The sequence below is a fragment of the Carassius auratus genome, unplaced genomic scaffold (assembly GCF_003368295.1).
Source record: "Carassius auratus strain Wakin unplaced genomic scaffold, ASM336829v1 scaf_tig00217092, whole genome shotgun sequence".
Classification (NCBI taxonomy): domain Eukaryota; kingdom Metazoa; phylum Chordata; class Actinopteri; order Cypriniformes; family Cyprinidae; genus Carassius; species Carassius auratus.
In genome coordinates, this window is record NW_020528891.1 from 66,029 (window position 1) to 88,194 (window position 22,166).

Consider the following 22,166-nt stretch of genomic DNA (forward strand, 5'->3'; position numbering starts at 1 on the left):
TTAAATAAGTTTTCAAACAATAAATTAAAAAGGTAAATAAAACAGTAAATACAGTTTTAAATACAAACACAAATAAGTTAAATAGATTTTTAAAAAGCAGTAAATAAAATATTAAATAATGTTCAACACAAATATTAACTATAGTGAACTATATTTAAACAACTATATACACACTACAATAAATAAAAATATATACATTATTTGGGAACAGTTCTCCGCATTTCCTCTAACCACTGTTCTTTTGTAACAGTTTCAGACTGTGGGCAGTATACTTTGCCCCTGTACTGGTTATGTCCTGTTGCACTGGTTTTGAAATGTCCGCATTTCTTGCAAGTGTTCGCCTCTACAGTTCTCTTGTAGGGTCTCTTAGGCATGGTTTGGGGATTGGCAGCTGGTTGTGAACTTGTGCCCTACACAACTGTAGGATGTAACAGTGGCATCCCCTGAACCACTGGCATTCCCTGGACCATCGGGATTCCCTGAACCATTGGCATTCCCTGAACCATTGGCATCCTCTGGACCATTGGCATGCCCTGGACCATTTGCGTGCCCTGGACCATTGGCAGTCTTTGAGCCATTGGCATGCCCTGGCACACCCTGAAGCATTGGCACAGCCGGGAAACCTGGTGCTGCAGGTATAAGTATATTGGGTACCATCTGCACTGATGCTCCAGGTGTTGATGGCGTAACCAACATAGTAGTCTGTGTTGGTGCCTTGGGTCTGAGAGGAGGTCGCCCAGTAGAGGTGTGCCTCTGTTTTGCCTGACCTGCTGTGCTCTCTGGTAGCTTGTACTGGTGCTGCTCCCCTGATTGTTCTGGCTCAGTCCGTAGGCGTTTGGCAGCCTGGAGAGGTTCCTGAGCTTCAGGGAGGGGCTGAGGCAACTGAATGCCCTGAATCAGCACAGACAGTTCCTGCTTTTTCTGTCTGTTGTTATACCACTGAATCAGGGTATTCTGGTTAACCTCCACCAGCTGCATTGAGGTTCCTCCCATCACCAAGCTGTTGCCCAGTACAAGCTGCCTTATCCTCCTGTAATCCTGGAGGATTAGAGACCATCTCGACAGCGTTCCCTTGCCTTTTCTCTTGGGGCTTGGGTGGGTATTGCAAAGCCTGATGAAGATGGTTTCCACCAGACGGCAACAGTCAGGCCACTGAGCAGGTGCGCTGCTTGCTCCCAGCACACTTCTGATGGTGCTCTCTACTCCTGGGGTTTTAGTGGGCCTCTTTGGTACTCTGAAGCGTCCACTCAGCAGTCTCTTCTGGTGTCTAGCTGCATACACCACCCGTTGCTTGTCCTGGTCAGCCAGGTTCTGCCAAAGTTCAATTATGGTGCTGGCTTCCTGATTGGTCAGGCTAAGGGCTGTGTGACCCCGGAGCTCCACCAGATATTCGGCCAGCTTGTCAACATGTTGGTATCCCGGAACATTTTGGTAGTCAACAGCCTATTAAGAAAACAAGCACAAATAATAATCACATTTGTAAAATGCCTAGTTCCATAACTAGTTCCATTGATGTGTTGCTCTTTAACACAATCTGTATAGTACAAAGCACTAACTAAATAAAACTGATTTGTTGCCTACTAATGACTTTAGTTTAAAATCTGAGCAAAGTCTGGATATAAAGCAGTAGCAAGAAGTATATGTTGATCAATCCTTATTTTAATTTAATGTAGTTTATTTGAAAGAAATAGAGAGGAGTGGCACTTACAGTCTCTTCATCGTCATCATCATCCTGACCAGCATTCCTGGCTCTGAGGAGAGTGGTGAAACAGATGTTTCAGAGGGAAAAGGTGGCACAGCAGTCCCCGAGGGTCCAGGTGATGAAGGAGCAGGTGTAGGATCAGGGACCAGTGAAGGGGATGTGGAACCCAGTACAGCCGTGTCACTGCTGGTGACCACGGTGGAAGAACCCAGTGTCAGAGTGGAGGAGGGAGGTGACAGAACATCCTCGGGATCTGCAATTGTGTGATCCTCGCTGACATCACAGAAGCCCTCATCTTCATCTCGCTCCTCCACATTAAGTTCCTCGATGAGCTCTGCCGTCTCTTCAGAGTCTGGGTTCATGTCCTGCAGTGCCTGACCAGTCTGCTGGAATAGATACTGCACTCCAATGAGCTCACCTGGAATAAAAACAATGAATGGGAATTAAATACAATTGCTGTGCAACATATTTGATACATAAGGCCTTTGTAGTTGTTCATATATTGTTATAGTGTGAGATCATGGAGATCATAGTACAGGAGAAAAAGAAAAAAAAGGCCATGAACCTATAACTGTGGGGCCAAAACAAAGAAATACAATACAATGATGACTGAGAAACATATAAATACAATTACTCAAATGTAACTCAAATGTAATTACTCAAATGTTACTACATGTAACTTGACTTTTCTAATCAAGTAAACCAAAGTAACTTCAGTACAGTAAATGGTCACCAAATATTACTAATAATAATCAAGTTATTCTTTCTAAAAATTAACTACTTTCTAATAAAAAAGATTCCACAGCAAAATGGCATGTGATTTATGAGATTAAGGTAGACGTTTGTACAATTATACTGAAAGGCCTTTTACTTGAAAGAAAATATCGATCAGATGACAGAGGGCATGTTTCAAGAAAAAAAAAGTTGATCAAGTTGATAGTTTATAGTTCAAAAATACAGATACAAAGTACACTGTATAGGTTAAATAAAATATTGACTGAGACTACACAGGAATTGCAAGTTAATTAACAATAATAAATTATTTTACCGGTGTAACGTGCAGGGGGACAAAACGTGGGGACCACTTTCCTGCCAAACAGCTTTTCATAATTGCTGTTTACACAGTGAACAAGTTCTCCTGTGTAGCTGCGTAAAGCTGATGGCTCAGATGACATGGAAGCTGCCTCCCGATCCTGGTTCCACCTGTGTAGACCCTCCAACAAATAAATCTGAAAGTTCAGACTGTTTGCACTGGTCCCTGTAAACAGACAACAGTTTTTAGGCAATGTTAAACACACAGACACTTAAATGTTCTTTCTTTGCACATGCAGTGTGTGTTCGACAAATACATAGCTGGGATGAAACGGTTAAGGTGTAAATGAAAGGATTCAAGAGAAGTGGAGCCTCTGGCACATCTGTAAGTCTTCAGAAGCACACCTCCCTTGGTTAGGCTCCCGGTCTCAGTATAGAGGGCAACACCAAGAGGGTCTTGGATACACTTGATGTGCTTCTTTTGGACACACCAGATGTGCTCCATCTTTCTCGATCCAAGAGAGGAACACCCAGAGAGTCATTTCCCTTGCTGCTCAGGAGTTCTGTAAGCAGTTGTTCAAGGAGAAGGATGGTAGTCTCCTTTCCACGGGTCCTCCTCCGGCAATGTAGAGCCAGCTCCTCCCTGGTCAGATGCTTGTTTACATCTTCATCTGTCAGCGCAGGCCAACCCTGGGACATCAACAGCTCTCTCTTTGCTTTGCGAAGGATAGAGACGTCAGCTGCATCCCATTCAAAGATGCATGCTGATAGCCGTGACATGAAAATGGGGTACAACTGATGGGCATCAGTTGTACACCACAAGGCAATCCTGCGCATAAAATGCCAGATGTCCAAGCGTATCATGAGATCTGGTCAGCCCCTAAACCTGGTTTTCAGCTTGCTCTCACTCACCTCACTGCAGCACCCACAGTCCACGTACAACACAGAAGGTGGATTTACACCAGCCTGCTGGTATCTTTTCACCAGACCGTCTACCATCATGTCAAGTCCTGCTCCTTCCTGGGCTGTCAGCACACTTATGAGCACCTGACCAAACTCGTTGCCAACAGAGGTAAGCCAGAGTCCCGTTCCCCTCGCTGTCCCAGCCAGCTTCTTGGTGATCTGTAATAAGAGATGATATGAAGCATGCTGTAAATATAAATCAAACATCACACCATGAAAAATACAGATACAGTGCCATGCTGGCATATAAACACCATTAATGAACAAATCCACAACTAACCTTTTTAGTAGAATCCATCTTCAAGACAGAGCCATAGGTGGATGTTATTCTGGCATGGATTTCATCCAGCCTGGTCAGAATGTCTTGGCTGTAAACGGTGAGCAACCACTTGCAGCTTGGCACCACCGTAGGCTCTGGGGGCTCCTGGAAATTTACTGGCATCACCCCGGGTTGATTGAGGAAGTCAACACATTGTGTGGTGTACCGGGCCAGACGATGGAGCCACTGCTCGCTGTGGTTTTCACAAAGCTGCTTTATCACCCTAGTGGGACTATTGCCTAAGCCACGCTCACGCAAGAGCCTGATGACCCGCATATCACAGGCGTCCCTTAGGAAAAGCAAAATCCACATATTCATATATTTTAGCTATTTAATTGTAAAGTATTTGCATACATACACACACGTGATGATGGGTTAACAACTGGATGAGGAATGAAAGTGTACTTACTTCCGCGTGAGGATGACCTGAAACTCAGAGCGATGGCCCAGATCTAGCTGTTGCAGGACAGTCTGACTCCAGGACACATGTGAGGCTCTACACTTTGTACAGATAAGGGTTTCTGTGACCATATTGTATGTTCTGTCAATGTCTAGAACCTGCCGTGCCATTTTGTGCAGACCACCTCCTGTCAGCTGATGTTGTCCGCAGGCTGGATTGGGACAGAGAACCTTAACCCTCCACAGCTTGTATGGCATCCACAGCAGAAGAGTATGACAAAAGAATCTGTCTGGAGCTGGAGCCTGATTGTAAATAAGTGCTGGTTGTGGGGGGTAATACCAGAGCTGGAGGTCATCACGAAGTGCTGGCTTTCCTTTGGATCCAATTTTGAAAAGCCTTTTGCCAATCCACTTGTGATCCTCTGGTGGTATGGTCTCAGACCACAAACGAGGAAGTTGAACTACAGATGGACCTTGCAATAATGCCCCAGAAGGAGCAGTCTGTGATGGAAAAAAAGGCAAAACATTAAGTTTAGTAAGTTCATTTTACTTTTTAATCAATTTTATTTGTATCCCTGATTACTTTCACATGAAATCATCATTGTATTACATGGTATTACAATGATTATTACGACAATGAAACTGATAACTTTACATTATACACGGAAGTCATCCAAAAAAAGGAACAAAATAATCCTGAAATCCTGTTGAATATGAAATAAAAAAGAATTCTGAGACTTTATAACCAATATCTATTTATTCTGACACATGAATGTTAACATCTATACACTGTTTATCATCAATAAATCAGTATCATGTAAACTCAATTGACATTATGACAATAGTTTGATTGTTGTTGTTTTTTTCAGCATGAATGTGTTTTAAGGAACTACTGGTTATAAAAGTAATATTCAATTTTCATGGCATGTAATCCTAGTGTCTGGTAAAAGCTGATTTAATTACATTTTTGGACCAACAGAATATGAAATTACTTACAGAGACGATCCTGCATGGCTGAGCGGGATTGGACACATCTGCAGTGGCTCTGGGGACAGGGGTTGGAACTGTAGGATCTGGTGTCTGTACAATCATGAAGTAAAATATAGATTTTGCAAATAGAACATTACAATAACTTAGTCGTCCTAGATTAAATCATACACTACAGTTGCAAAGTTTGAGGCCCAAATGTTTATAAAAGAAACCTATTCTGCTCACCAAGGTTGCATTTGATAAAAAATACAGTTAAAAACTAAAAAGATAGTTAAATTGTGGAACATTACTACAATTTAAAGTTTAAAAATATGAAATGTAATTTATTTATACGGTGGCAAGAACCAATTTTCAGCATCATTACTCCAGTCTTCAGTGTTACATGATCCTTCAGAAACCATTCTATTGAACATAAACCTTCATTATTAGTTGAAAACGTGAAAATAGCTGATAATAAAACTGCATTACAGTGGTTGCCACACTTATGGTGTTGGGGAAAGCACACAAAGATGAAAATCAAGGGTAAATAATCTTTAATTAACCCACACAAAGGAAGACAGTAACACATAGACCAAGACAAACTGAACAGACTAAAATTTAAGTAGACAGACCAATGATGGACAAATGAGTCAATTAACTAGACACAGATTAACTGAATGACATAATCAAGAGGAGACACAAACTAGGTTGAGGAACATGAGGAGAGAAAAGTCCATAAATATGACAGGTGGTATTTTTCAGAATTAAGTTTGAAGAACAGCATTTATTTGAAATAGAAATAGTTTGTAACATGATGTTGAATAGAAATCTTTTGTGACATTAAATGTCTGAGATTTTTTTATCAATTTAATGCCTCCTTTTTCTTAACATCAATAACTTTTGAATAGTAATTTATATGAAATCTATTTATAAAATATAACTTTTTTGTTTATTAATATATGGTTTTCTGTTATTAAAAAATAGTTTAAATAGTTTAATAATTTGTATAGAATGGAACGTGAAACGTGTCTTCATAGAGTACAATATAGATTATGCCATTACTTACAGAGACTGTAGTGCTTGGTCTAGAGGCACTAGACACTGCTGCGCTGGGCTGGTTTTCAGCCTGAGAAGTTCTCCTGGCCAAACTGAGATTTGGCTTTGCTGCAGCAATGTGAGACCCGGTAAATCTTGATTCGGTAAACTAAAAATGTGAGAAGACAGAATGTGTTATAATAGCAAGCATTACTATTTGTGTTAATATTACAATTTTAAGAAAATGCAGCATTTACTTGCAGGAAAAAAAAAGAGCTTTAACACATGAGAAGTATTGAGAGAGATGCCATGAGGGACATGAGTCTAGCTCAGTGACCTTCAACAAAGGCAGAGCTCAGTTAGAGACAAAGAGGACAATCAAAGAGTAGAGCCCAGAGATGAAAGGGAGAAAGCAGGCAGGTTACAATCTTCATTTATTCTTGACCATGTGACTTAAACCAAAGCTGAGATATTCAAACCGACCAATCAGCAGACAACAGTTGCCCCCATTGTACAAGAGGTGTGAAAATTAGCAGGTCTCAACCAGCATCTCATAGAATTATTGCTTTTTCTTTTTTTCTTCTTACTTTCTGAACTTCCTTGAATTTGAACTGAGCTCATACTTCAGTGCTACAAAAAAGCAATTCTTACCAATGAAAATTGTGTTGCAACTCTTGCTTCCACAGGTGCAGTTGGCTGGGGCTTGGGCAGGGGATGAGGCTGGATGTCAGGCTGACTCTGCTCCATGACCTTCTTTGCTGTTTCAGCAGCATGAGGTTGTTCCACCACCTTTTGTGCTGGTCCAGTAACGTTTGACGCAGTGGGCTGCTTAACACAACCAAAAAAAATTAAATAAAAAATACATATAACAATTCAGAAAGAAAACATTTCAGTAAATAATATTAACAAAAAATACTTGCTACATTAATGTTACCTTTAGAGTGTGAAAACCACAGATGCATTTCAGCACACCTCCAAGCAAGGTTGTTTGGCCACGAGACAGCATCGGACATTTCTCAATCTGTAAGTATTATAACAAATGTAATGCACAATACAAGTGAGTCACTTAAAAGAGCATAAAATACTTTATTAAATTAATATATTAATTCATTCACTGATTAATGTCTAGGACACAAGTCAAGCTTATCTTACATATAATGTTAGAGCTGGTATCTCTCTTTAAAGGAGAGAGATACAAGAGAGGAACATTTCACACCTTCAGACCACCTATTCATTCACTGTCCCTTCCCCCTTCCCCCTCTCAAATCTCTGAGTCTCCCAGTACACAAAAGGTCTTTGATGTAACTTTTCATTAACAGTATGACATAAATCTCAAAATACCTGCAACATTACATAAACATAACACAACCATCACATTACACCATACCAATGAATGGGACCAGGTAAATGTTTGTAATGGAGCCTAATCTGTTGTTCTCTTATGCAAATACATTAAACAACTATACTAATAATGTTCGATTATGCAAGTCAACAAACACTTAAGTGTTTTTTTTCTCTCTATCATGCAAAGGTAACAAACACTCACTCACCCTTTGATAGATCTCTTACCACTTTTTCTGTCTAAGAGCAGGCCTGTTACCTTCATTTGATGGCCAAATTCCTGTGCTGGCAAACTTTTTTAAACGCGAAATCCATTCAGCGTCCGACATAGCTTTATGTGATTTTTGTTGTTTGCCAGACATTTTTATTGACTTTGATGAAACAGTTTTGAAAGAACAATTAAAACAGTTAAAATTACACTAATAATAAAAAAATTGAATACAAAAATTTTTTTGCAATTAGATGATAATTTCTTAACTGTTGTCGTCGTCGGTAATATCGCCGTATTTAGTTTTAAAATGAAGTTTCGCTGTCCTCCGTAAAAATGATGCTGAGCTCCGCGGCAATGATACTCGTCGTAGGTCACGAACTTCGGTAATGAACTTTTTTTACCCTTGACACACCTCCTGAGGACGATGTCATTCTTTCGTACACCTTCGGCACATTTCGGCAACTTGATTGACACCTGACTTGAAGAGCTGACCCCTCCACCTAGCGGTGATACGCGGAAACGTGCCGCCGGTATCCCCTTGCTCTCTGATTAGCCAAATGTCACGCATGTCAAGAGAATGTTATGAATTGCGCTTTTTGATTGGCTGGAAATGTTAAGGCGCTTCGACGCGATTGGTCCAAATGTCATAGCGCTTCGATGCGATTGGCTGCGCAGTTCGACATTGCTCAACATTTCTGAAATTATGTCGGACTATCCTTCGCCAGCTAGCGCTAGAAATCCATTGGGGTCTCCCTGCGCAGGTTCGAATCCTACCGACTACGCTGTTTGCTGAAGGCCATGAGGAAAAGCGTCCATGAATTTTTCAAGGTCCTCCCACTGATTTGCAAAATGTGCAGTCCCTCTTCGATGGACCAACACGCCGCTGGTGCTTCTTGTATTCGGGCTCCAGTGGTTAACTTGGGTGAGCCAGTGGTACGCCATGATCGTATAGTGGTTAGTACTCTGTGTTGTGGCCGCAGCAACCCCGGTTCAAATCCAGGTCATAGATTTTTCAGGTTCGAACCCTGCAGACTACGGGAGGGCTTTGCAGTATTGCTTTAGCTTTCTGTGATGGTAATTATGCCTTCTATGGTCCTTTGCCCTTTTGTCCTAACTGCTTCTAGCTTTCATCCCATGACACCTGCGTCTCTTCTGGGCTTACGGCCATACCAACCTGAAGGCGCTAGAGAGCTACAGGAAGTGTTGGCTGCAAGTTGTTTTTGGACCTTAGTTCAGTTTTTTGTGTGTTTTTCAGTTTTAAACCACCTAACAGCAGCTTTTTGCTGGCTGGAGGGTGGTTTCTTTGTTTTTTTGTTTTTTTGTTTTTTTTTCTCTTAAAATGGACAAATTAATGGATCACGACACAGGACCGGCTGGAGAGACACAAATGGCAAATGACACTGGACTGGTTGGAGAGAGACGCATGGCAAACGATACTGGATTTGGCGGAGAGACACAATCGGTAAATGACACTGGACTGGGAAATCAACTACGAGCTGGGAATGGAAATAACCAAGGCACGATGGAAAAATTTCTTGAAAGAAAATATCTAAAGGAGGCTACAGTGATTGTGAACGTAGAGAATGTGATCGAGGTGAGAGCAGAGGATATCATCAAGGCTGTATCAAAACAATCTGGACATGGGAAAATCCTGGCACTAAGGCCAAGACAAGGAAAATAATATGAATTAACAATGGAGAAAGAAGAAACATGTGACAAACTGATTGATAAACTGATGATAAAAGGAGTGAACTGTGAGGTAAAAAATTTGCAAAACAGAGATTATGTTGTTTCCTTCATGCACCTGCCAGTCTATATTGATGACAAAGAAATTATAGGTAAATTGGAAGGATGGGGAGTTAATCCCATTTCACAGATAAAAAGAAGAGTTTACCCGGGCACTAACATAGAAGACGGAACAAGGTTCCTAAAAGTGAGATTCCCCAAAGATGTAGCATCGTTGCCATATAGCACAAAGCTGGAAACAGCAGAAGGGCAGCAGTATTTTAGGGTAATGCACAGCCATCAGGTGAAGACCTGTAGGCTGTGCATGAGCCCTGGACACCCGCTGAAAGACTGCCCAGATTTTAAGTGCCGGAAGTGCGAGGAGAGGGGACATTTTGCAAGAGATTGCAATGCTGTCAGATGCCCAGGGTGTCAAGAAGTTTTAAATAAATGTGAATGTTGGATGGAAAGAGAGGAAGGAGGTATGGAACTTCAGTTGGACGGACAGGTGCATGAAGGAAACAGTGAGGTGGAAAGAGAAACTGATGAAGGACAAGAGGAAGACGGATTGCAACAAGAAGAAACAGAAGGAGGAGCGAGCAACAGAGAGGAAGAAGGAGAAAAAGTAAATGATGCAGACAAGGAGCATACAACAGAACAGGACACCCAATGGACGGAAATGGAAATATCGAACAGTTTTAGATGGTGTGGACGGAGATGGACATGGAATGGATGATCAAAACAAAGAAATGGACAGTTGAGAAGAAACAAGGATGGATCACATGGAAAAAGACAGAGAGGGGAGAGGACAAATAAGAAGGCAAACATTTAAGGTAAAACCAAATGTGGAAAATGCTAGAAAAAAGATAATGACAATGGGCGGAGTGAAAATTGTAAACAGATATGAAGTGTTAAGAGGGTTGGAGGGAGAAGATGGAAAGTAATGTTTGTTATGTATTTATTTTTCTTATTAACGGTTTTAAGTTGCGTTACTTTTAATGCAAGGGGACTGATGGACATGGGTACATTTGAAAAAGTGAAGGAAAAATGCCAAGGCGAAGATGTTATTGTTTTACAAGAAACAAATTGGAAAGAGAGTGTGATGGAGGACTATAAAAAGAAATGGCAAGGGGATATTTTATATAACAATGGGGATGAAAGGCTTGGAAGAGGAGTGACTTTTTAATAAGAAAAGATGTTTTTAATTCAAGTAGGGTAGTGTATAAAGATAAGATGGGGAAATGTATGGTGGTTGAAGTAAATTGTGAAGGACGTGAACTGATTTTAGTCAATGTACATGCGTCAACAGAGGAGAAGGAAAATAAAGATTTTTTTTATGTTTTAAGAAATATCATAAACAGGTATATGGAAATAATAATGATAGGGGATTTTAACACAGTTTTTAGTAAACAAGACATGGCAGAAGGAATGGTTTTTAAAAATGACAAGGGGAGAAAATAATTAAAAGCATTAATGGGAGAAAATGATATCATCGATGTGTGGAGAGAAAGAAATGAATAGATAAAATAATTTTCAAGAAGGCAAATAGTGGGGCAGTTTGTGTGTGAAACAAGAATAGACTTTATTTTATGTACAAGAAATGTGGAGAATTTTATTAAAAAGATTAAGTATGAAGAAACAAGTTTTAGCGATCACAAGTTTTTATTTTTTAAAGTAGACTGGAGTAAAGTGCAAAGAGGGCCGGGAGTCTGGATTTTAAATACAGAGGTTTTAAAGAATGAAGATTATGTTTTAAGTCTAAAGGAGATCATTGAAAAGAAAAAAGAAAATGAAATGTATAGTGGGGATAAGCGAATGTGGTGGGAGAACGTGAAATATCTGGTAAAAAAGTTTACAATAACATATTGCAAATTAATTAACAAATGTAAGAAAAATAAGGAAAGAGAGCTAAGACAAATCTTAAATAAGGAACTGGATAAGGCAGAAAAACATAGAGAAAATAAAAGAAATAGAAGGTAGACTGAAGGAAATGGAAGAGGAGAAATATGAAGCTGCAAGATTAAGAAGCAAAGCAAAATATACAGTGGAGGGGGAGAAGTGGACAACATTTTTCTTTGATTTAGACAAAAGAAGAGGGAAAGCAGACATGATTAGAGAAATAAGGGGCAAAAATGGGAGAATAGTAGAAGAAAATGTGGACATTTTAGAGGAAATAAAATCATATTATGATAACTTATTCTGTACAGAGGGGGTAAAAGAAGGAGAAAAAGGAATTACTGAAGCAGATAAAAGCCAGAGTAGGAGAAGTGGATAAAAAAGAGTGTGATGATGAAGTAAGAGAAGAAGAAATAAAAAGAGCAATAATTTGGGTTAAACAAAAGAAGAAGTCCAGGGATAGATGGGTTGGGGAGTGAGTTTTACATTGTTTTTAAAGATGTTTTAACAACTATATTAAAAGAAGTATTTGACGAGATTTTTAGGAAAGGTGAGATGAACGAAAGGATGGGAATGGGATTAATGAAGCTATATAAAAGGAAAGGAGACAAAGTGGAGTTAAAGAATTATAGGCCTATAACAATGCTTAACACTGATTTAAAGATTTTATCAAAAGTTTTAGCTAATAGTTTAAAAGAAGTGATGCCCACAATAATTCAAACAAACCAAGCTTACAGTATTAAAGGAAGGGACATTGCGGATACAACAATGAGCATAAAAGATAACATAAGATATATTAATGAAAAGAAGAAAGATGTTTTTTAATCAGTTTGGACTTTGAGAAGGCTTTTGACAGGGTAGAGCATGCTTTTTTATTTGGGGTTTTGAATACTTTTGGTTTTGGACGGAATTTTATTAAATGTGTTAAGATTTTATATAAAGGTGCTGTAACGAAAGTTAAATGTAATGGGTTTTTAACAGAATGTTTTAAATTAACAAGATTAATTAGACAGGGTTGCCCGTTGTCGGCACTTTTATATGCTTTAGTTGCGGAACCACTTGGATTAATGGTAGAACAGGAAGGGAGTATAAGAGGAATAGGCATAGAGGGAGGAGAGAATACATTTTTTCAGTACGCTGATGATACTACGCTATTGCTGGAAGATCTGTTGAGTGTAAGGGAAGCAATGAAAATAGTACAAACATTTTGCAGGGGATCAGGGGCTAAAGTGAACGAGGATAAAACAGTATACATGAGATTCGGGGGAAGTGAGGTTTTAACTGGGCACTTTAATTTTAAGGAAATGAATGAAATAAAGATTTGAGGTGTTTTAATGGGGAGGGATGAAACCAAAGCAGAAGGAATTATGTGGGAGGAGATGTTAGGAGGAATCGAGAGAAGGTTGAATTTTTGGAGATTAATGTCCTTAACTTTGAAAGGGAGGGTTTTAATTTTGAATGTTTTAATGGTTTCTAAGTTATGGCATATTTTATATGTGGCTTCAATGCCGTTGTGGACAGAAAATGTTTTTTAGATTTTTTTATGGCAAGGAAAGCCACCGAGAATTGCATATAACACTTTAATAGGAGCAGTGGGGAAGGGGGGGGGCTAGGGCTAATGGACGTGGAGCAAAGAAAGAACAGTTTAAGGGTGAAAATCATAAGCAAATATCTAGACGAAGGAAATAAAGCAGCATGGAAAAGAACAATGGGGCATTTTTTAAACAAGTGTAGTCATTTTAATTTGGGGGACAACATTTTATGGATGAAAACAAAAAATTGGATGACGGAGGGGATGCCAGAATTTTATAGAGAACTGATGGGAGCATGGGGAAAATTTTTAGATAATGTGCATTTTAAGCCACAAGGTAGAGAGAACATTTTAAATCAGCCTTTATTCTTAAATAACTGCATTTTAAATCAAGGGAAGCAGGTGTTTTTTAAGAAATGGTGGGATGTGGGAATCATGAAAGTCAGAGATGTTTTATATAAATTAAAAGAGGGGTTTTTACCAGTTCAATACATTGTGGATGTGATGGAGGAGGCAAAGGTGTCATGATTCTGCCCTCGTGTCCTTGATTTTTCCCTAGTCTTGAGGCAGGATCATGACAGACCCATGTTTTGTGTACAAGCACATGGCCTTGTCTTTGGGCCATGTGCTTGTGTTGTCTCGTTCCCTTGCCCCGCCCCCCTTGTTAACCTAGTCGTGTCTTGATTGTCCCATCTGTGCCACCTGTCGTGTCTTGTTCCCCCTATTTAGATCTCCTAGTGTGCTCTGTCTTGCGTCGGTTCATTGTGATTTGTGATTGTTCCTCACCCGTGATTATACCCTGGTAACCCCTTTGAGATATTGTGTCCCGTATAACCGTGAGTGTTTATTTGTAGTTAGTGTTCTCTAGTTTTGAGTCTTTGTTTATCTTGTCTAATCAGTCCTGTTTAGTTATTTTTGTATCTGCCCTAGTCCTTGTTTTCCCCCTCGTGGGTTTTTGTTTTTCCCTTTTTGTATTAATAAATCCTGTGTGTAACCCGATTCCTGTCTGCACCTGAGTTCCTCCCTTGCAAACCCTGACAAAAGGAGGATTATACCAGACAGGAGATTACAAACAAATATGATTTAATTAAGAATGCTATACCTAAAGAATGGATAAAGAGTATTGAAAATATGGAAGAAGAAGATCAAGGAAAAGATGTTTATGTGAAGCTGGGGGGAAAATTATATGCTTTTAAAGAATCTAATGTGAAAATGTTTTATTGTTTTTTTAGAGATGTGGTTTTCAAGAAACCTGTTGTAAATGAATATTGGCTACAGATGTTCAATGATGTAACAGAAGAGAAAATATGGGGGAATATAAAGGGGAAAATTGTACAGACTAAACTGGAGAATATGGAATATTTTATCAGAAACAAAGCAGTGTTCACAGACGTAATTTTAAGCAAAATTGGGATGGAGGAAAGTGCAATATGTAAAGTTTGCCAAGATGCTGATGAAGGGTTTTTACACTTGTTTTTATATTGTGATAAGCTGAAAGATTTTAATGAGAGATGTAAAAGCATGATTTTAATTTTGAGAGGAGAAGGAAATGGGAACTTTGAGTGGGAATAGGTGTTAATGTTGGGCATAAATGAGAAATGTAAACATGAGAAGCTGATTAATTTACTTGTAATGCTGATGAAAAGTTCGATATGGGAAAGAAGAGTGGTGATGAAAAAGGAAAATGTTTTAATCGATGTATGGAATGTGTTCAGGAGAAAAGTAGAAAAATATGTTGAAAGTCTGTTTTATTATTTTAAGTTGGAGGAAACGATTGATGTTTTTTATAATATTTTTACTCAGGAGGTGTTAAAGGTTTTCAAAGAGCTGGGGATTGAATGGTCTTTTTTAAAAGAATAAACTATTTAATGACTTCTTTTAAATGTAAGTAAGATGTCTGTCAATTCAAAGTAGAAGTTTTTTATGTCAAAGAAAGAATCTTATGTATTTTTCTATGTGAATAATTGATATGTATGTTTGAATTGATTAATTTATTCAATTAAAAAAAAAAATCGCATAGTGGTTAGTATTCTGTGTTGTGGCAGCAGCAACCCCGGTTCGAATCCGAGTCACGGCAACCCTCTGCCGTTGTGTGTACAGGAAGGTTGAATTTTTTTTTTACCACCTCATCTTTCTTCTTAATTTTGTTTTTGACGCTTGGCCTGTGCAGGGCTCCACCAGACAAGGGGGCAGGCAGCCTACCACTAGACGTAGTTGTGGCCGAGAGGTTAAGGTGATGGACTTGAAATCCATTGGGGTCTCCCCACGCAGGTTCAAACCCTGCTGACTACGGGAGGGCTTTGCAGTATTGCTTTAGCTTTCTGTGATGGTAATTGTGCCTTCTATGGTCCTTTGTCCTAACTGAGAACTGGAGCTTGTAGCCTAGAATTTTTCTTTAAATTATGTGAAAATCATCTTGTTTACTCACTTACAGAAAACAATACATTGATTTAAATTTTCTAAAACACTTTTTGTTGGCAAAAGTCATATGCGAGTAGGCGTCAACTATCATGAATATCATTGTGATTTACACGTGAGAAGACAAAGCCCTGCATAATGAGCTGCATAAAGAGCCGCTCAGTCAGCTGTTGTCACTGAGAGGGAGGTGTTACAAGAAAGAACGTGAGAACAAAATAAATTTATATAATTTTAAGTTTGTAGTTTATTTAGAATATATTTAATTATCCCACAACATAATTTAATATCCACTTGGACCCCTGCGCGCCAGCCCTGTCTGTCCGAATGATCACCTGTGTCACCACAAACAGCCCATCTGTCCCTCTTACCGCCTATGTGACCACTAACTACCCTTCTGTCGACTGGTAATACAAAGACTGTGACCACAAGCAGTCTATGTGTCCCCCTGATCCCCTACGTGCCCACAAGTAGCCTTTTTATCCCCTTGACGAACTTTAAAACACATCCATCTGGATTGTTATTTTCTGATAAAATGATGCAAGCCATAGCAGTTTCTAACACATGGTTAACCTTCTTGAAATTCAACACAATGGTCAACGAATCTGCCAAGAAACCTGTTCAGGTGGCTCCTCGCTTACTCCCGAAGCACCCAGAGGTGTTAAACCCTCGGAATTCCACTGACCACAAACAGCCTGTTTTTTTTACAATGGGATAGATTGTACGTGGCAAGTCCATATCTCAGCTTTCTGAAGAGATATCAAGCTAAAACCTGCTTTCCCATGCTAGTCTAGACACGTTTCAAGAAGATTGGAGAAGCTTTAAATTTCGGCTCAAAAAAACTCAAAGTTTCAAGAAGATTGGAGAAACTCAAAAATTTGACCAACAAAAATCACCAAGAGAAATTTTTGAGTTTCTCCTATGTTCTTGAAACTTTGGGTTTGTTAGTTTGAGACTAGCACAGGAAGGCAGGTTTCAGCTTGATATCACGCTGCAAGTGTTTAATTCCGAGGTATGTTAAGGGTAGCGTTTCAGGAAACTCTGCATAGACTGCCAGGCCGAATGAACTTTGGCCTCTTGTGTGTGGGACTTACGCCGATTGTCTATTAGTAGTGGTCATCGCGTTCGCCTAACACGCGCAAGGTCCTCGGTTCGAAACCGAGCAGAAACAGCTGTCCCTTTTTGAAGAAATGTATGAACTCCTTTGAGCCGACAGTTGGCTTCAGAAGGTTTAGCCTTTACACGCATTTTGCCGAGCCTGCACACAACGATTTCGGACTTCTTTAGAAAGTGGGTTTCCATATTGTAGTGGTTATCACGTTCGCCTCACACGCGAAGGCCAGTCGCGGATAGGTGTAGAGTGCTGACTAGCCAATAGGAACGAAGGAAATTCCAGGGAGGCGGGACGTAAAAAATACACAGAATTAGAGGTTCGAATCCCGTCTCGGCCACAAACACCATAAAATAAGTTTGTATTCGTTTTTCTTCCAGATACACTTAAAATGTGCAACGATCTTAATAAATATTTACATTATTATAGGGAAGTTATTTTTAATATAGAACAATTTGAATAATTAAAAAAGAACATTTGGTAATATTTCAGGACTTTATTTTAAAAGAAATTAATTTTATATTTGTATAACTATGTACAGAATATATATATATATATATATATATATATATATATATATATATATATATATATGAAATATAACCAATAACAGCAAAAAAGTTTCTAATTTTTATCTATAGGTCAGTAATTCATATATTACATAAAACTTAAAAATTGTATTATTAAAGGACAGTACTTACCAAAATATATAATAGTTGAATAAATATACATTAAATAATTATATATTAAACAACAACAATAATAAAATCCAAAGCTGTGGAGAACACATGAAAAACAATTAAATTGTGTTGTAAATTAAATAATTATGAACAATTATATATATTTAATAGTAACAGTGATTAGCATTTAGTGTTTACAAATCTGAGCAAGGTAATAACAACGCAAGTCTATAAAATGTACTTATAAAAAACACTAAAATACAATGGAAATAAGGTCAATGTTTTAGGTATTTTAAAGATCAAATGGGAATAAATAATTTAAAATTACAGATTAAACAACAGTAATAATAATAAAATCTACAGTTGTGGATAACACGGGGGAAAATACAAGAAACACATATTTTAAATTAAAAAAGAGTTTAATAGCAACAGTTATTAACATATAGTGTTTATGAGGCAAGATAAAATAATGCAAGTCAATAAAATAAAAATAAAAACACTAAAATACAATGCAATACAATAAAATATATTACTTTTGGTATTTTAATGAACAGAAATATAAATAAAATAATTTACAATTATAGATTAAATAACAACAACAACAATAATGATAATATAATCTAAAGTTGTGGATAACGGGGAAAAAAAACAAGAAAAAATTATTTTTAAAATTAAATAATTATGTAGACAGTTTAGTTATAACAGTTATTAACAATGCAAGTCAACAAAATAAAACCTCACTAAAATACAATGCAATAGAATAAAAGAATCCTTTCTGTGCTTTAATGAACAAATGGAAATAAATGAAATAATAAAAATAAAAAAATGTACAAGGTTATTTACATAACCTTGTGCAAGAATGTCTTTGGCAAATGACATGCCCAGATCTCAAATATTGTTTTGTAGCACAGTGAAGTCATTTTTTTTTTTTTCGTTTATCCACCTCTGCTTCTCAGTCTCATAGAATGGAGACTGCTGAAAGTCTCTCCATGGCATTTCTGCTCTCATTCCCTGAGCCTGATAAAGAGAAAACACTTTAGCAGGACAGTAAATGTATTTGCCTGCCACTCCAGGTAAACTAGTGTGAATATGAGGACTGTTGGGTCCTTGTTTCAGTGGCAGGTGGCAGAATCTGCACAGACGACCAGTAGGATGCTCCACTGCTGACTTCCGCTTGCTTCTCTCATCAGTGACCCTCTTCCTTTCTGTCCCTCTCTGCTTAGAGGCCTCCAGTTCCCGCTGAAAAAAAGGAGTCTCTGCAAAATCTTCAAAAGGCATTCTGGGGTTGGTCAGGCCCTCTGCTGAATATAGCCCCTTTCACACTGCCATTCCGTCAAATACAAGGGTAAAGTGTTCCTGTAATTGTTTCCTGGTCGCTAGATTTGGCACTTTCACACTGCCAGTGAAGACCCGGTATATGTGCGTGCTTTCACACACAACCCTAGAAGATCCCGTAACGACACGTTACATCAGCGCGTGACGTGTAATGTACGAGTCGACAGCGCTTGGCACGTTATACTTTAACTGAAGCAAGCAAACGATCTCGGCGTCAGCGCGGAAAGTGAGGAACTAACTGATCTCTGCTTCATTACAGTTTGCACATATGTTTTCGTCGAGAATGTTGATCTTCCTTCAAAACAGCCGGTAAAAGAGTCGCGCGATAACGCGCGTCATCACTTCCATACGGAATTAGATCTGGCTTTTGTTCACACAGCGCTCATTCCGGATCGATTACCGCAATGTTACTAGGTCCCCGACCCGGGTTCAATTCGGTAATCAATTCCGGGTCGTGGTTGCTTTCACACAGAAGGGGACCAGGCAATGTTACGGGAATATTGCGGGTCCGACGTGCAGTGTGAAAGGGGCTTGTGTGTCAAATACTTTCTTGGAGCAGTAGAAGTATTTAACATCACTACCTTGATAGAAGAAATGTATTGAGGAGCCATCACCCATGTATCGAGACTTAGGCTGGCCACAGGCTAAACAGGATCTGGTTAGCTTTTTTTGCGGCACCTGCAATTGTTGTTGCTGCTGAACTACCTGCTGCTTCTCTATGATGTCCTTCACCATCTTCTCGAATGCTGTCTGGTCCAGAGGGACAGCCTCAGGAACAGCCTTTGCAGGTGGATTGACTGGGGCAGGTGCCAGTACTGTCACTGGGACACTGATTGTTTCACTGGCTGAGTGAAGACGCTGCCATAACTGCAACCATCAATGATATTTCTCATTGGATCCGTCCATCTATTATGGTTTAACACAAAAACTCGCCCACCGGTCTTAATAGGTCCAGTGCGAGCAGAACAGGGAGAAGCAGCTACAGGCAGTGGTGATGTGCTTGGGAGTTCTAAAAGAGATTCACAAAATTACTAACTTAAGTATATTTTTTCTGTGTCCATAGATGAGGCAGACAGATTACACACATTGACGCCTGTATGTATTATATAGTTACCTCCAACTAAAAGACACTCCTCTGATGTTTGTTCCTTCACTGTCACAGCACTTGGTGTAGGAAACTGGTGAAAAATGACAGCCTGTGAGGTAGCCTCTGGTTCTGCAGCAAGAGGGGTCTCAGCAGAAGAGGTATCCTTTAAGCATTCCTAAAAAAATGAGTGCAATATGCAAGTGAGAACTATAAATTTATTTTTTTTAATAAAAAAAAAAATGTATACATTTTTTTTAAAGGCGTACCTGAGATGGGAATGAGAACGGAACGCCAGATGAAGACTCCTCTTGCATCTCCACATCTCCTAGGTCTGTCTTCCTGCTATTGTGCTTGTCAAAGTCAAGAGGCACAGGTCGACAACCTGGCTCCACATATTGCAGGCCCAACCTCTCTCCTGTGTCCCTGCTGGAGATGTGCAAGGCTGGATATTTGGGTTGCCCTGTCACTTTTATAGATGCCCTGTTTAACTCTATCATCAAAACAGGGTCAAACACTCCAGGTAAGACAACCCCAGGCTGCTTCAGGTCCACCAGCCACTGATAATTCCAGCGTGCCACACCAGTCATACCCTGTGCCTGGAACAATTCAGTAGAGACACGATTGCCCGTTACCCACTGAGCCTGGTGGAAATGAAACCCCTCCTGCTGTGAAGTGCCTCTCACAAGGATCCAAATGGGCACAGCAGCTCCATCACCCTTGACATGATTCAGCTGTAGGGTTCCACCATATCTGTAGAGGATTCCTTCCTCCACCTCAGGATCACTCAGGCAGCCTCTAAGGATGTGGATACGCTGAATCCACCATAATTTTAACATTGAGGGTTTGAAAAGGAAGATGTTGTTGGGATCCTTTGCCAGATAGAAATGGTGTAACACTTCTTCCACCCTTTGAACCAGCTCTCTGGGATGTGGCACTTTTGTCCTACAATGCTCTCTGATGTGCAGCTTGGTGGGATTAGCAGGCTCGATACCACAGAATCTGTATGCGTTCTTCAGTTTCTCCAGGTCACCCTGATCAACTACAGAGAAGGCAGAAGAGATGAACTGGCAGAACGAGCCATACAGAGGATGGTGCTCCGAAACACACTCCCTGGTGAACCGCCGCATACAGTGAAACAAGTCCAGTTTAACAACCATGTCCTCGTTGAACTTCCTGCAAGCGGCATGTAAATTCTTGAGGTTTCCTGATGTAACCTCTGCCACAGTAGCTTCTGTGGTCCTCCAGGCTTCCCACTGCTGGTGCTCATAAGGTCCTGGGTCCATCACTCTGAAAGCGGCACAGCAGTCCCTAAGTACATAAAGGGGGAAAAAAATACATTTTAATGTATTCATAACCTTTGCTTACACCACTTGATGTAATGTTTGGTTAGATGTGATGATTTATACCTGTCCACCCACTGGTACTTGGCCTTGGGAATACCAGCAGCACTGTAGCGATTTGATAGCCCACAGTACATTGACTCCGATGACTGCTCACTTTCACTCTGCAGCATCACCCGGGACAGAATCATCCAGTTCTCATTCATCACAGCATAGGATGACATCGTGCCAGATAAGAGGGTCACTTTTCTAGCAACTTTGCGTGTGTGATCTGACCTGAACACCTGTCCAAAAGTGCCTTGTAGGAGCTGAGTGAGAGCTGCTTCTTGCCGCTGATATTCATGAAGGAGGCACTCTATTAAATAGTGTGCAGAGACATACACCCCATTCCACCCATCAGTGTCTCCGTAATCCCCAAACGGTGCAGGTGTGTCATCCTTCCTCAGTGCCCCAGTGATGGTTTTCTGACCATACAGCCCTGCTTCAGCATCCCTGACATTCTGCACACTGAGAAGGTAAGCCAGATGTGCTCTTTCAAATTTAAGGTGAAGCACCTCAGACAGCTGGTTGGCCATGTCATTAGGGGATTTTCCAGAGCGCCTCAGTTCATCCATCACTGTTTTACAGATTGCCTTCTTATGGGTGAGGAAGGCTGGCAAGATGTTTCTGAATCGCTGTGGTAGAATGTCCGGCCACTGAGGTTTATCAGCAAACCAGTATCTTTTGCATGCCTTACAACACAGACGTGAAGCAAGGATGTAAAATTGCCCAGTAATACCAAGGATCACTCTGGGTCTTCCCACACCAGAGGACACAACGTTTGGATTTTGACATCTGTAAAGACAAGGCAGGATGTAATTGTTCCTAAGCCTTTCCATTATACTGTGCTCAGGTTTCCAAATGAAAAAGGGATGGAGTTGGAAGTATTTGGGTGATGGAAGGCCAGTGTTTGTCTCTATAAGCTCAGGCTGAGGTGGATAGCGCCATAAGGAGACCATATTCATGAGGTGTCTTACTGGGTGTGATCCTGGCCAGAGCCCCATGGATTCCATCTCTGTCTTCATCCAAATTCTTT

General features: G+C 39.8%; 3 protein-coding genes and 1 non-coding gene across 4 annotated transcripts; 1 reads left to right on the forward strand and 3 right to left on the reverse strand.

Annotated features, from left to right (window-relative positions):
• Nucleotides 1–1,309: 1,309 nt before the first annotated feature.
• On the reverse strand, nt 1,310–2,416 carry LOC113099962 (histone-lysine N-methyltransferase SETD1B-like). The gene is made up of 3 exons (XM_026264846.1): nt 2,376–2,416; nt 1,709–2,120; nt 1,310–1,443 (listed from the first exon to the last, which is right to left on the reverse strand). The coding sequence occupies exons 2-3, from the start codon at nt 2,062–2,064 to the stop codon at nt 1,350–1,352; spliced, it is 450 nt and encodes a 149-aa protein (XP_026120631.1). The 5' UTR covers nt 2,065–2,120; nt 2,376–2,416; the 3' UTR covers nt 1,310–1,349.
• Nucleotides 2,417–2,868: 452 nt separating this feature from the next.
• Nucleotides 2,869–19,524, reverse strand: LOC113099961 (uncharacterized). Its single transcript, XM_026264845.1, has 6 exons — nt 19,343–19,524; nt 7,354–7,440; nt 7,071–7,244; nt 5,412–5,495; nt 3,978–4,916; nt 2,869–3,856 (listed from the first exon to the last, which is right to left on the reverse strand). The coding sequence occupies exons 1-5, from the start codon at nt 19,397–19,399 to the stop codon at nt 4,422–4,424; spliced, it is 897 nt and encodes a 298-aa protein (XP_026120630.1). The 5' UTR covers nt 19,400–19,524; the 3' UTR covers nt 2,869–3,856; nt 3,978–4,421.
• trnas-uga (transfer RNA serine (anticodon UGA)) lies at nt 15,334–15,415 on the forward strand. The gene has a single exon. It is a non-coding gene; the product is annotated as a tRNA-Ser (tRNA).
• Nucleotides 19,458–22,160, reverse strand: LOC113099960 (uncharacterized). Its single transcript, XM_026264843.1, has 4 exons — nt 21,158–22,160; nt 20,018–21,059; nt 19,779–19,926; nt 19,458–19,673 (listed from the first exon to the last, which is right to left on the reverse strand). Exons 1-4 carry the CDS (start codon nt 22,153–22,155, stop codon nt 19,483–19,485), a joined length of 2,379 nt encoding a protein of 792 aa, XP_026120628.1. The 5' UTR covers nt 22,156–22,160; the 3' UTR covers nt 19,458–19,482.
• Nucleotides 22,161–22,166: the final 6 nt, after the last annotated feature.